This window comes from Cyrtonyx montezumae, unplaced genomic scaffold (genome assembly GCF_038088225.1).
Source record: "Cyrtonyx montezumae isolate F1298 unplaced genomic scaffold, pur_monq_1.0 scaffold_8, whole genome shotgun sequence".
Lineage (NCBI taxonomy): Eukaryota > Metazoa > Chordata > Aves > Galliformes > Odontophoridae > Cyrtonyx > Cyrtonyx montezumae.
In genome coordinates, this window is record NW_027072089.1 from 81,658,981 (window position 1) to 81,672,962 (window position 13,982).

General features: G+C 40.5%; 1 protein-coding gene across 1 annotated transcript in view; it reads right to left on the reverse strand.

Moving 5' to 3' along the window:
• Positions 1–3,896: 3,896 nt before the first annotated feature.
• ELOVL2 (ELOVL fatty acid elongase 2) overlaps positions 3,897–13,982 on the reverse strand; it is a 35,405-nt gene continuing 25,319 nt past the window's right edge. Inside the window, exons 4-8 of the mRNA XM_065752333.1 lie at positions 7,177–7,254; positions 5,945–6,116; positions 5,381–5,505; positions 4,452–4,586; positions 3,897–4,034 (exon numbers count right to left, since the gene is read on the reverse strand). Coding sequence (XP_065608405.1) covers positions 3,897–4,034; positions 4,452–4,586; positions 5,381–5,505; positions 5,945–6,116; positions 7,177–7,254 — 648 coding nt within the window. The remainder of the gene's footprint in view (positions 4,035–4,451; positions 4,587–5,380; positions 5,506–5,944; positions 6,117–7,176; positions 7,255–13,982) is intronic.

A 13,982-nucleotide genomic window follows, 5' to 3' on the forward strand; every position in this document is an offset into this window, starting at 1 on the left:
TCCTGTAAACTTAGGGAGCATTTTTGTGATTATTTGGTTGCAAGCTAAACATTTTCTTGTAATATATGTATTTTTATTGTTTTGTCATGGTAAAACTCTAAATTGTTTTTTTTTTTTTTTTGAGGAGGTAAGATAAAGATAATGGCAGTGTCTTCTTTTACAGTCCCATCTGAAATCCAATGGCTCATCTGGGCCAGACTCCCACTTTTTGTTAGTTTCAAAGAACCCCTGAGGCCCATGTGATGCTGTTTTGCTTTTTCCCCAGGAAATGTGTCAATTAAAAACATCTCATAGTTGCCGAGTTTGTGGAGGAGCCACTGGAAATTCACGTGCCTCTTCCTAGGCTGTGTTGATTGCTACTTTCTTACTATTTTTTTTAATTTCTCCAGGTAGAACTCTTAGGTGAGCAATTTTAAAGCCTTTATGTAACAAAAATATTAGGTATAAGAAAGTGTATTACCAGTTAGGAAGCCTGAACTGACTATCAGGACTCCACAGAATGGCTAAACCAGGCTCCTTCCCATCCATGTTTGTATGCTTGGGTATTTTTAAGTGTACTTTCTGGAGTGTGTCAACCACGATTTGCCAAATACTCTTCATTATGCCTTCATGTCATCATACAAAGCAAAATGTAGAGATTTCATGCTGCTGGTGATTGCCCAGTCCTCAGGTTTTTCTAGGTATGCCTGCAAGACCTCTCTGCTCTCGATGGAATCAACAGCTCCTCTTGGTCTCGTATTGTCTGCAAACTTGCACAAAATGCCTTCTACTCCTTCATCAAGTCATGCATCTGAACCAAAACCCGGAGGAGTGAAGGTGGGGGTCTACATTGGATCTTGAGCCACCGCTAAGAGGTAGGACTGTTGTGAGGGGCAAGGATGTTCAGTCTGACAAAAAATAAATTTATCAAATATGAAGTGTGAAAATCTCTTGCACACTGTAGGAAACCTCTACCTATCAACCTAATTTATGTGTATACATGTAATATGCAGAAATACCACCTGTCCCATCAATGAGGGCAGAGCACAGCCAGTAGCTGTACAAAAACCACAGGGGAGCTTTACAGCAGTGCAAGTAGAACTGGAGCATGGTTACAGAGGGTGTCACTCACTCTGAACTGAATGGCCTAAAAGCTTCTGGAAAAAAAGTATTCTCAAATAACCAGCTCCCAGCAATTTTGTGCCTTAAATGGAAGGGAGACGCTCTGGTAGTAAAACTTATTTATTTACAGTGTTACATTTTACAGGAAAATTGGTTTCAAAAAGTCACTGCTTCTTTTTTCCTTACAGTTGCAGCATTTTGAAGATGTTAAGACAGATCTGAAGGATTTAAAACATACCTGATTTCAGACTTCCTAGCTGCTGTGGATCTGCAAGGTGGTAGTTGTTGGGTTTTTTTCTCAGCCCTTTAAGCTTCAAGTAAGGCATTTATTTTGTTTTCTTTTTCTTTTTTTTTAATGAGGTTTAAACAAAACAAAAGACCATAAACTGTGGGGCTGTTGCCATAATGTACTTTAACACTTAACGTGCTTATGTTGTCCACACTGGTAGTTAAATACTTTGCCTTCAAAAAGTTAAGGGACTCCATTCAGCCTAAAATCCGTGCTAGAACACACAGCAATTTTGTTGCCTTTCCTTGACAAATGGTTCAACTATTTGCCTTGTGTTCTACCTTGCTGGTTCCTGCTATTCTGTTTGCCTTAACCCTTTCTAGTGGTGTTTCCTATATCAAACTGATATCTGCAGAAGTTGGAAGCTTTTGCTGGTCAAACACTTGTTTCTCTAGACTGTACGACTTCCTCATGCCCTTTCCTTGCCCTCCACAAGCTCTTTTTGTGGCTGCAGCCATGTGGGCTGCGCCCAGCTAGGCTGGGTGGGCAGCCACTTGTCCTGGGACAAGACTTACTCCTGTGCCTACTGTCTCCAAGACAGCCCCACAGTGAAAGATCAGCTCAAGGGAAAGACTGGCTTGGGAGGTAGAGAAATATCTGAGGAGCAGGTCTTAGTGGGACAACTTATTTTCCACATGGGTCTTTGCTGCTCCTTGGTTCTTCATTCTGGCTCAGACACAGTCTGATTTTTTTTTTGGGTGGCTCCATGTGGAGTCAGGAGTTGAACTTGACAGTCGTTATAAAATCACTGAGGTTGGGAAAGACCTTTAAGATCCTTGAGTCCAGCTGCCAACCCATTCCCACCATGCCCCTTAACCATGTATTTTAGTGACACTTCTACATGTTTCTTGTACACTTCCAGGGATGGTGACTCTACCACCTCCCTGAGCAGCCTGTGCTAGATACCACTCATTCTGAGAAGAAACTCTTTCTAATACCTATCCTGCACCTCCCTGGTGTAACCTGAGGCTATCACCTCTCATCATATCAATGGTTACCTGGAAGAAGACGCTGACCTCCACCTCATTACAACCTCCTTTCAGGTCATTGTAGAGAGAGATAAGATCTCAACTGAGCCTCCTTTTTCCCCACACTGTACAAGTGCATTTCCTTCAACTGCTACTCATAAGACTTTGGATTGCTTAGGGTCCTTTCCTTTCCAACTCAGGATATTCTCTATTCTGTTATATTCTATGGCTTTGCATACATGGTTCTTTTCCTTCCTTGCTGGGATCCCACAAGATAATGGGAGGGCAGTTGTGACCACGTAGATGTTCTGTGGAGAAAATTTAAATATGCTAGGCTGAAAGAGCCCACAACTATTCCACTGTGGTAAAGGAAAACAGGCTATGTCCGCTTTGTCAGATACTTTGAAGGGGGATAGATTAGAAAAGGGGCACAGAAAAAGCCCCAAAGTTAACCTAAGCTGCTTATAACTAGTAGTCATTTAAGTGGAAAGTGAACATAGTCAACTGAAGCAGCAGAGATGGTGATTGGCTTTTGTGTAAGACACAGCATTTCTACTGCAGGCTTGAAATCTTTACTTCCCCTGGTGTAGAAAGTGCAGGAATTCCTTTCTGATGTACTTGGCTCGTTGCAATATTTACTTTTAAGACTTTCTGCATCTTCTGTGACTACTTAGTGAGCTTTTTTGCTTCAGATTAAGTACTCGTGTATAGTTAACTTTGTGCACCTTTAAACTCAAATAACTTCTGTTGCTAAGCCCTGGTTTATTCCAAAATCGATTTATCATAGAATGGCTTGGGTTGGAAGAGACCTTACACATCATCTAGTTCCATCCCTCTGCCACGGGCAGGACTGCCACTCACCAGCTCAGGCTGCCCAGGGCCCCATCTAGCCTTGCCTTGAACACCTCCAGTGGTGGGGCAGCCACAGCCTCTCTGGGCAGCCTGTGCCAACACTTTACCTCCTTCTTAGTGAAGAGTTTCTTCCTAATATCTAAGCTTAATCTCCCCTTTTAGTTTAAAGGTATTCCCTCTTGTCCTATCAGTATCAGGCCATGTAAGAAGTCAGTTGCCCTCATCTTTATAAGCTCCCTTCAAGTACTGGAAGGCCCCAATAATGTCTCCTTGGCACCTCCTCTTCTCTGAGTTAAAGTCCAACTTCCTCAGCCTGTCTTTGCAGGAGAAAGTGCTCAAGGTGCCAGTCCAGCAGAGCCCTAACCTTTTGAAGACTCTGAATGTTTCCAGACAGTGGTTCATTAGGTGTTTTTATGCTAGCAGTACAAATCAGAAATATTTTTTTCATATGAGGAAGATATTGGCCTTTTTGTTCTGATGATGTTCTTTGACTGGACAAATAAGCTTACTCATTTTGGTTTAAAAAATTAAATAGCAATACATTAATGATGTCTGGTACAAATAACCGAGAGGTGTAATCAAATAGATCTTAAGCTAAAGCCTGTAATTCAGTCTATTGTTTTGTTTTCTGGTTTCTTATTTTCTTAGAAAAAAATCACAGAAAATTCTATTCTTATTGTGCTTTCTTATTGTGCTTTCTTATTGTTCAGGAATCCGTTTGAAGTAGCAGAATAGTTCTTATGGAATCCATTCTTTACTTCTGTTGTGACAGGAGTTTCCTTTGCAGCTGTTGCAGCTGTTCTTGAAGGTGCTTTCTTGTATGTCTACAAAAACAAAATTAAAAGTTACTACTTGCATTTGTTTAAAAACCCCAAATACTACTTCTGGTTAACTATAATATTGAGATGTCAGTGTTCATTGATGAACTAAATATATATGTGCATACTTTAAGGGAACGACATTAGTTTTGCTGCTGTGGATGATACAACTTGACTAATATTAACTGTAATACTTCTTGGTGTCGAGAGAGATTTTAAGCCTTTCTCACTGGATGCTGTATGCGTGCAGGCAGGTTGGAGAAGTCCTTGCTAAAAATATATGTATTCACATATAGATGCGAATGCAAACGTTTTAGGTACTGATACTTGTTCTACCTGTTTGGCATATGGTTTGCAGCAACACCACTAAATAAAAATTGTTTTCCCCTCTCCTTGCCCTTTTCAAAATGAGAGACTGCTTACCTTAATGTAAAAGTTAATGAAGAGGATGACCAGTGTGGCCATGTAGGATGACTGGAACATGAGGCAGCCGAAGGGAAACCCACATGGCTTCACAGCTGCGCTGAGCGTGTGCACGATGGTGAGCAGAAACTGGATCTGGATAAGAAGGTCATGCCTGAATATTTACTAAGGAAGGATTGGCACCAGCTCAGTCATACATAACATTGCCTAGTTCTGCTCCTTGAAATTTGTGGTGTCTTTGAAAGCAATTCCTTACTGAACACATGAATGTATTGTGAGGGTTAGGTTAAAATAATGCTCTTATGACTTAAATAAAAAAGGAGCTGGGTGTTTCCAAGAGTTTTTAGGCCAAATGATTGCCATAATGAAAGCCCTTTTAATAGGGATTGTTATGTCTTCCAGTCTGTGTTATGCAGATACAATGCTGTCTCTGGGGAGAAACCTGAGAAAACACTGGAGACTTGAGGCAATAGCTTTACAAGTCTGAACGGGAAAAAAGGAAATCCCAGGTGCAAGGAGAAGGTTAAGCACACTGGTGTTAGACAGAGATGGGGGAAAAACAAAGCAAAAATAAGGAAGAAGGAGGGCTGTCAAAGTTTAGGACTGTGAACCACTGTTTCTGTCTTGTCCAAGAGCTGTTTACATCATCCTATGTTTTGTAGTTGTGCCACAGTTGCATATCTTGTTAGAAGGAATCTGGTTTTTCTCACTTGAATGAGACACCAAGAACAAGAAAAACCTCAACAATTTTAGTGCATCATTCCAGTTACTGAATTTTACTGGGCTGTACTAATGAATTAATCTGCATGTTAGCTTTGTTAAGATCTAATGCTACAAGTGCTAGTATTTTCCTCTCATTCCTTTTTGCCCCCTCTGGGATTTCTGAAGGATTTCTGTCAGTTAAAAGTGAGAGTAACATGGACGCATACCAGCTGTGCCTGAGTGAGGTATTTCTTCCACCACAGATACTTTCGCATTGAAGGGATGACCGACAGTCCGTAATAGGAGTACATGAGCACATGGATAAAGCTATTCAAAGTGGGTCCAAAGAAACCTATAAAAATGCAACACAGAAAGCATTTCTATATTACAGACTGCTAAAAAGTAAGAATATATCATTACTGTGCACAGGAGGCATTGCTGAGTAGTCTTCACTCTGTTGTGGGTGCATCTCAGTTTGCCATTCTGATGCAGCAGTGAATGCTTTACCATGTCTCTGAATGAATCTTGACTGGTGTGAGTTTATCTGAGCATTGCTCAGTGGAGAATCTAGGGCATAACATTCCACCTTTTTGCCCTGAACTTTTAATCTTGCTTTTAACTTCATTAACTTCACTGTGATCTGCATGCGTTCAGTAATTCTGAACAACAAGCTGTGAACCCTAATGGTGCTGTGCAGTAACACAGTGAAGCACTGGCTTTGCACAGTGATGTGATTCCCCTCCAGCTGCAGGTGATGCATTCCCTAGGTGATGGAATGAACAGAGACTTACTTTGTCCACAGGGTATCCAGTTGAGAACACACCACCAAATGTTAAACATTGTGGCATGGTGATACACGTGTAGGAAGGTGATCTGGCTGCTTTTCTTCCTCAGTACAAAGAAGATAGTGTCTGCGAATTCAATTACTTTAGAAAAATAATACCACCATAGCACCTTGGCTACCTGTAAAAGGAAGAACAAAGCAGCAGGAGATCAATATCTATCCATAAAAGGGCTTAAATAACACTGTACTTCATCAGCCCTTTGGTGCACATCTCCTCCAAAGGCTTCAAAGTCCCCCTGACAGAGGAGCACAACCTCTGGCTTCAGTTTTATTTCTCTTTCAAGAATGAGGCAGTTTATAGAAAACTGATCATTCTCAAATGTGATTATCTACATATAAATTTTTAATTAAATATAATTTTAAAATATATGTACTTGGAGGATGGGCCTTCTATTTTTTGTTTGTTTGTTTTAACTGAAGATGTATTTTGTTTTAAGGATGTTACTGCTTGTATTTTCTTGAAAATGGGGAAAGGTTTTTAACTCCTTCCTCACCAGAACACAGGCAAATTTTGAAGGTTGAGGAAAATTATGGGTTATCTAGTCTCTCTCTTGAACTCTAGTGTTACCTGGTGTATGGGAACTGTTGAATCACGGCCTGAACCACTGATTGATCACCTGAGGTGAGCACTGAGTCAGCTGCAGGAGCACAGGTGAAGGCAATTCACCTGTGTGACCGGAGGGTTGGAGTCTGGCTCCACCTCTCCCCCACCCCATTTAAGGGCTGACCACCACTGAGGTAGGATCTCTTGCTGGAGTTCCAGGTGAGCCTCAACTGTCAGTGACAGATGAGCCTTTCCTAATTTACCAGTTAACTTTATACTATATGGATAAGCTATGCAAAAATATACCATCCACCTTTATTATTTTGTGTGGATACTATTCTTTCAGAGTATTCACCCTACACCTGGAAAGTGGGCCTGAGCAACAGGGGTGAACACATGGATTTGCTGTGATGCAGAAGTAAGGGTTGAAACTAGAGAAAAGCCAAGGCAGCAAAAAGGGATGTGAAGTTTTCTAGAGTTTAGAGTCAAGCTTGAATGTGTTTCCATCTACAGCTCAACACTGCAGGTAACTGTTGTTTTTTTGTTTGTTTGTTTGTTGTTTTTTGTTTTGTTTTCCTGAATCAGGAAGTAAATGTCTGCAGCAGGACTGCTGTAGGAGCTGTGGCCATCCTCACCCGGATGTCAGCCTCCCCTGCACTGTTGAGGTTCTGGCACTGCAAGTTGTAGCCTCCTTCCCACGTGGCAAGGATGAGCTGGAACAGAAAACACAGAAGTGATGTTTGGAAGCAGACATGGCAGTCCTCTCTTATCCCTGCAGCTGTTTTGAAGTTGTCTGAATCACAACAGCATCATGAGAGTGTTGTAGGTTCCCGTTAGTTCTGTAAACTGATGCTCACAGACCAGACAATTTGCTAGTATCTTCTGTTCTACAGTTGTAAGAGCTTCAAATTCTTTTGGAAATATACACTGGAATAGTGTATCCTTTACATTTCTCTGGCTTTACAGCCTTCAAGGCATCCATGAATATCTCTTGTTATTTAGTGCAGCGATCCTTACTCCAAAGCTCATGCCTGAATATTTTACCTGTGTCCTGAAGCAACATGAACAGAGCTTGACAGACCTACTAGTAAGAGACCCCTCCTGTCCTTGAGCAAAATCCCTGCTGCCAACCAAGCAAACAAAAGGTAAATACAAAGCAGCACGAAAGGAAAAATATTTCCTTATGTCATGTGCATATGTCCCTCTTGTATGTTGTTGAATGCAGGAAGAAGGAGAGAGCAGGTATGGTGCTGAGTGGAGAGACTGACAGATATGAGCAATTTCAAATTGGCTCTCTACGATGTGGTGAGCTGCTTTCTTTCCTAATGGAAGGTATCAAATGAACCAGGTATGTATCTAGAAGAGAAGCTGGGAGCCTTGCAGAGGACATCCAGTTACTCGATCTGTTTATCTGATATTAAACATGTTACTTTTAGTTATGATCCTTTTCTCGTGGTGAGCACTCATGATTATTCTGACATTATTCTGTGGTATCGTTTATCATGTAAAGATTGTGCAAATGCAAGATATACTAAAGAGATGAGAATGCCCTCTCCTTTATAAATACAACTTCTCTCTAGAAAATGTTCATCTCAGTATTTTACATTCTTAGTAACTTATCTTAAAAATAATAACGTGTGCATTGTTTTTGATGTTATATGGAAAAAGGGAACAATCAGTTAAAGATAAAAATAGTTGCCCTTTGAAAAATTTCTACCAAGCAGCAACACCTTGTTTAGTAGCAGAGGTTTCATATTTTGCTGTTGCTCTACTTTTCTTAATGGATTCTAGTAGCTAAACCAATAAATGACCTCAAATATGAAAAGAATAAGGGTTCACTTTGTCAAATCTGATTTGTTTCCCCATCCCCAAGTGGTGGGGGGTGAATGCGTGATGCAATGGCACTTAGGCAAATGTACTTTCACACAATAAGAAGGTAGTGGAACATAACGTTTACTGTTAACTCTAACTCAATCTTACACAACACCTACAATCTTTCAGACAAGTTCTCTGGCTAAGATGTTCAATTGTAAAATCACCTGTGAATAGAATTTGTTGAAGAACATTAATGTACATTGCTTGTTTTTAGACAGGTCTCCAAGAGTAGATAGCTGCTCTTGTGTCCAGCAAGCTATAGTCTGGCAAGGCTATAATACCCCACTAGTGTCTTGGATTAGATTGTTCAGCTTAGGACTGAGGAATACCAGAAGCCTGGTCCCAGTGCTGCCTTTTGGTCAGTGCCTCAGTTTCTCTAGATATGATGTTAGTAATGGTGCCCTGCCAAACACAGAATGGATGCTGAATCCACAATGTTTTTCACAGTGAAAATATTTTGTTTTTCTTCTTTATGATGTGAGGTATTTTTAATGAGGACAAATGCAAAATGCATGCTTTTTGGCTACTTCTTGGTAAGGCTTTAGTCTAGTTAGAGACTCAAAAATTAAACAGGTTTGACTCAGAGAAGAGGTTGGCTAATTCTCTACTACAATGACTGTGTTTGATGTCCCAACCTGTAATGTGTACAGCTGAAGTCTGTGCTGGGTCTCCTATCCTGTCTAAAGTACTACTTATTCCTGAAAGGAAGTCAGTGGTCCTATGCTTTCTCCTTATTTTTTTAGATCATAAAGTTCATGTCAGTCACAAAAAACCTTCTCCCAAATGAAGTTTTGAAAAGATCAACAAATATGATTTTTTTTTCCTATGAAGAAAATCTCTTTTAAACATAAAGCCACATTGTTGTGAAATTCCCAGCCATTTCTACTCAGTATTCCTTTTATGTATATCAGAGACTGTTGGAAGGATTAATGAAAAAATGACTTTAACTTAGTTACAAGCCCTAGTTCTTTTGTGTGATTATTGTCTGTGATTGAAATAGACTAAAAGAAATCCTTTCTGGGCTTACTTTCTGTGAATTTGATTACATCTCCTATCTTGAGTAGCTCTTGTATGCTCCCTTGTATGGTACTGGAAGCTTTGCACACGTGATAAACCTCATCAAATGAAATTTTGCTCTAGATTTCCAGTAATGTTCTACCAAAACCTGTTTGAAAAGGTAGGAGAGATTGAGTGCTGATTTATGAATGGACTGGCTAAAAATTGCACCTAAGAGCAGAGCTCAAGAAGGTCATTAGGAAAGACATGGAGAATTCAGAGAGTGAAACCCAAGCTATTAGGATGACACGTCCAGCCAGAACTGCAGATGAGAGCAGCGAAGTCAGCTCCTCAGTTCTTGCAACAAATTCTCTGACTAGGTTAGAAGAATGCCTGGGAATGTAATTCTATCCTAACTGCATTCTTGCTTGCTCAAAAAAGCTTGATTTCTTTTGTCCTTATGCTTCACTGCTTTGCATGGTCTTTTCAGTGACCTTTTGCTGTCCAGTGTTTCACACTTCTTTCTTTTCCAAATGATAGGAAAGTGCACCTGATTTCTCCTGATTTCTCATTTTATTCTTTTCTTCTTGCTCCCCCAAACTCAAGACGGTCTTTCTGTCCTAACAAAAGCATTACTTATTTCACTTCAAGTACCTGTCCTTGTTTCTCTACTAGATTTATGCTTGCACACTTCTAGGCAACTCGTGAAGGGATTAAAGGATAATTTCTTACTATCTTAAAAAGTAAATAAATCATTATTTTGAAGTAATCTATGAACTTCTGTAGCAAAACTCCAGGAAAGTTCAAAATAACTGGTATCTAAAATGTATTTTCTTACTGAAACTTTCCTTAAATGTTCTAGTATTCAAGCTCTGACGGCTCTATCTTTTTAACACAGTTAGGCCCTGATCATGCTAGCATTATGCTTTTGAATTTTCTCTGCTATCAGAGTATGCAGAAAATGAAATTCCCAGGCTCTTGGAAATTCTCCCATCATCTTGGTACCTATGGATCTGCTTTCAGGTCATGAGTGCAACTCAGAAACTTCAGGCTTACTGTGCATTGAACTTTCAGCTCCTAGAAAAATAGGTGTAATCATGATGCTTTTTTTTTAATCTTGCAAGGTATGAGAATTTTCTTCTGGTTTCTCTAAACAGCTTAGTTCACTGAGCTTGCAGCACTTGCGCAATTTAGCTCTTTTCCTTCGGCACCCAGCAGGCAGCTCTGACTTCTGCTCTCAATTGATGGGTCTCATGTTCAAGTCCTGCTTACTCTCATAGAAAGGTTACTTGCTTACAGTTCTCATCTCCTATGGATTTGTAATAAGCCTGTGGAACTACCTGAGGATAAAGGCAGCTTGAGATATCATGCCACTCATATGCTAATGACACATCTCTAGATCTTTTTAATCTGACCCAGATGGTGCCAGAGCTCTGGTTTTCTCAGTGCCCAATCAACAAGGGACTTTGGGTGAGAGCATGGTGACTAGCTGAGATTTAAATTAAATAGGGCACTAGTGATACTGCTGGGGAAAGCAAGCTTAGACACTGATAGAGATTATGTCTCTTCCCATTAATGATAAAGAGTAGCATCATGTGAGTAATTTCTCAGTTCGGAAATCAGCGTTTGTCTGTGTTATGTCCAGGTATAGTTCAGTAACAAAATTGTGAGGATTCCAACCTGATGGTCCATGGAGTGTGGTTTGAGAGTTGACTTGACTGAATTAATTTTTAAAATACATAAAGACTTGACTGCTGGCTTTTGCTGACGTTATGGATTCCTCTTCACGGTATCAGGCATAGATTTGTGTGGAGGAAAGGCATATCTTGATTCAGTTAAATTGTTAAAGGTTTTGATTTTTTGTTAAAATGATAGTAGCTGTTTCCTGCATATTTTTGACAATATTTCTGGGAACTGTTGGATCTGCAGGCTTGACCTAGTTCTCTTAACACTTAATGGTAGAGAGCAGTATGTATGGTACACCAAGTGTCTGGTGCAGCTTTCCTTTATAGTGGCAGGAATTGAGGGAATTATCTTCTACCCTCTTAGCAGTGCATCTGCAGCCTCCCTAATTTATGCACAAGACTTGTGTCTAAACTTCAGAGAACTGGAAAATGCTGTGCTTCAAGAAAAAATGTTTGCCTAGCTCAGTGTCTAGATTAAGGCCCAGTAAATTGTTCTTGTGGGAGGTCTTCAAAGGCACCTAACTCATGGTAGTAAGGATATCTGACTTTGTTAATGATACATCCTAAGCACTTGAGGGATTGGTTAGACTCAAAGTTAATGGAGCTAAAATTGGCTCAGAGATGCTTCATACCCATGGTATGATGCAGGAAAGCTTCTGTCTCAGAAGAAATCTGCCTTTGAAGATTTGAAAACATTTTGTTAAGAATTCTTTCTACAACCTTTGTCTTCCTGCCTTGAGGTTGCATGACTTGACTGTAGTCAAGGGACTGCTAAACTAGGTTAGACACACCGAGGAGCTAAGAATTGCAGCACAGCTATCCCCATCAGTTAGTTTATTATGTTTCTTATTAAATTTCTTATTGTTATCCAGAATATTGGACAGTCTGCATTTGGAGATGTACCCCTAACATGGACAAGGTCTTTTTCTTTTGAATATCTAAGTAGTACCCACTCCATTCTAGAGCTATCACAAGAAAATGTGTGGCACCTTGTAAACAAAACTAAGAAAAGACAAGTAGAACAAATTGTTCTTCATTTTTATAACAGAGCTCATTATTTTGTGGTTTTATCTCTGTAACAGAGGTCTGAGTATCAGCGGATGGAGAAATAAGGCCATTGTTACAGATCTTTCTAATTAGGAATTAATCCTGAATCACACTCACTGGAGAGATCAGCTGTGTTTACATAAACCACTGTGTAGAAGGCTCTAAATATAGGCAACTCTTGTCTTAAAGAGCTTACCTTCCATATAAGACAGAAGGAATAGGAGCCAGAGAGAGGCTTTGGAAATTAGGTAGTTTGAAATGTTGAGTCACTGTAACCTTATTCACTACTGAAGAAGATTTCTGCCTTCCTATTTAGTGAAGCACTGGAATAGGTTGTCCTCTGAGGTTGTGGATGCTCCATCCCTGGAGTCTTTCAAGGTCAGGCTGGTTGGAGCTCTGAACAACCTGACTGAGCTCTAGGTATCCCTGTTCATTGCAAGGGAGTTGAACCAGATGGACTTTACAGGTCCCTTCCAACTCAAACAATTCTATGATTTGTCAGCAGCCTCCAACTACAGAGGCCAGGTCTGAAGGGACTTATCTGAGTACTTGTGTAAATCACTGACCATCTGCAGTGAAGTTAGCCTTGGGAGAAGGGGCAGTGAGGCAGCAGGAAGGGGGAATGAAGCAACCCACCTCCCTGGATGCACTCGAGGCCAGGCTGGAAGGGGCTTTTAGCAACCTGGTCTAGAGGAAAGTATCCCTGCTTATAGCAGATGGATTGGAACTAGATGATCTTAAAGGTCCCTTCCAACCCAAACCATTTTATGACTCTGCAGTTCCTACAGGAAGCAACCCACCTCCCTGGATGCACTCGAGGCCAGGCTGGAAGGGGCTTTTAGCAACCTGGTCTAGAGGAAAGTATCCCTGCTTATAGCAGATGGATTGGAACTAGATGATCTTAAAGGTCCCTTCCAACCCAAACCATTTTATGACTCTGCAGTTCCTACAAGGATTTGAAGGTAGCAAAACAGAAGTTCACTTCGTTCACCTGCTACTTGCCAGAAGTCTTATTTACTTGCTTTTGGCAGGCCAAATCAGCCTACAAAGGGTAGGGAACAGTATTTTTGTTTTCTGTTCAATCAATCATTTTTGTTGAGTCTTGCTACTTAAGACAGATATCAGTATAGATAGATAGATCAGCTGTGTAGATGAAGAGATTCAAATGTTGAAGTAGTCATTTAAATTCCGTAGAAAAATTGATGTGAAATCATCAGGCGTTCTAGAAATAATTGGACTTGTTTGTCTTTAGCTCTGGGCCTTATCCTGTGCTCTCAGACACCTAGAGAGACTGCAGAAGCCAAATAGCACTTTGACTGGGACAAAGCTGTGTAGCAAGGTCAGTCCTCTGTACAAAGGCACAAATCTGAATTGCTGTTTGGCCTTTTGACCTGGCCACTTACCTGGGGTTAAGCATAAATTAATTTAAAACTTGAAATCTTTTGGGGTCTGGTTTCTGAGTGAGGCAAAGTTTCTTGTCCAGCTAAAAGAACAATCTGTCCTTCATTTTCTCATGGAAACTGCTGTGTAGCTGAGAGCCCACAGAGCAAGAAATGCTGAGACAGCTGTGCAGGTAAGGCTGTGCAATGTCAGCTTGCACCTCCACAGACCACACTGTAGCATAAAGCAGATCCTTCAGTCTCCTTCAGTCTGGGTCTTATGCACTGGCTTGCTTTTTAAGCCAAGTCAGAAAATATTTTGTTTTTTTATCTTCTGGTGTTTGTTTCTTAGAGCACGAAGTGATAAATGTTAATTTGAAACCCTCACAATACTGAGAAAGGGAAGCTCCTAAATAATACCAAGGAGATTAGGATTACTCTGTGCAAGGTTTCCTTGTG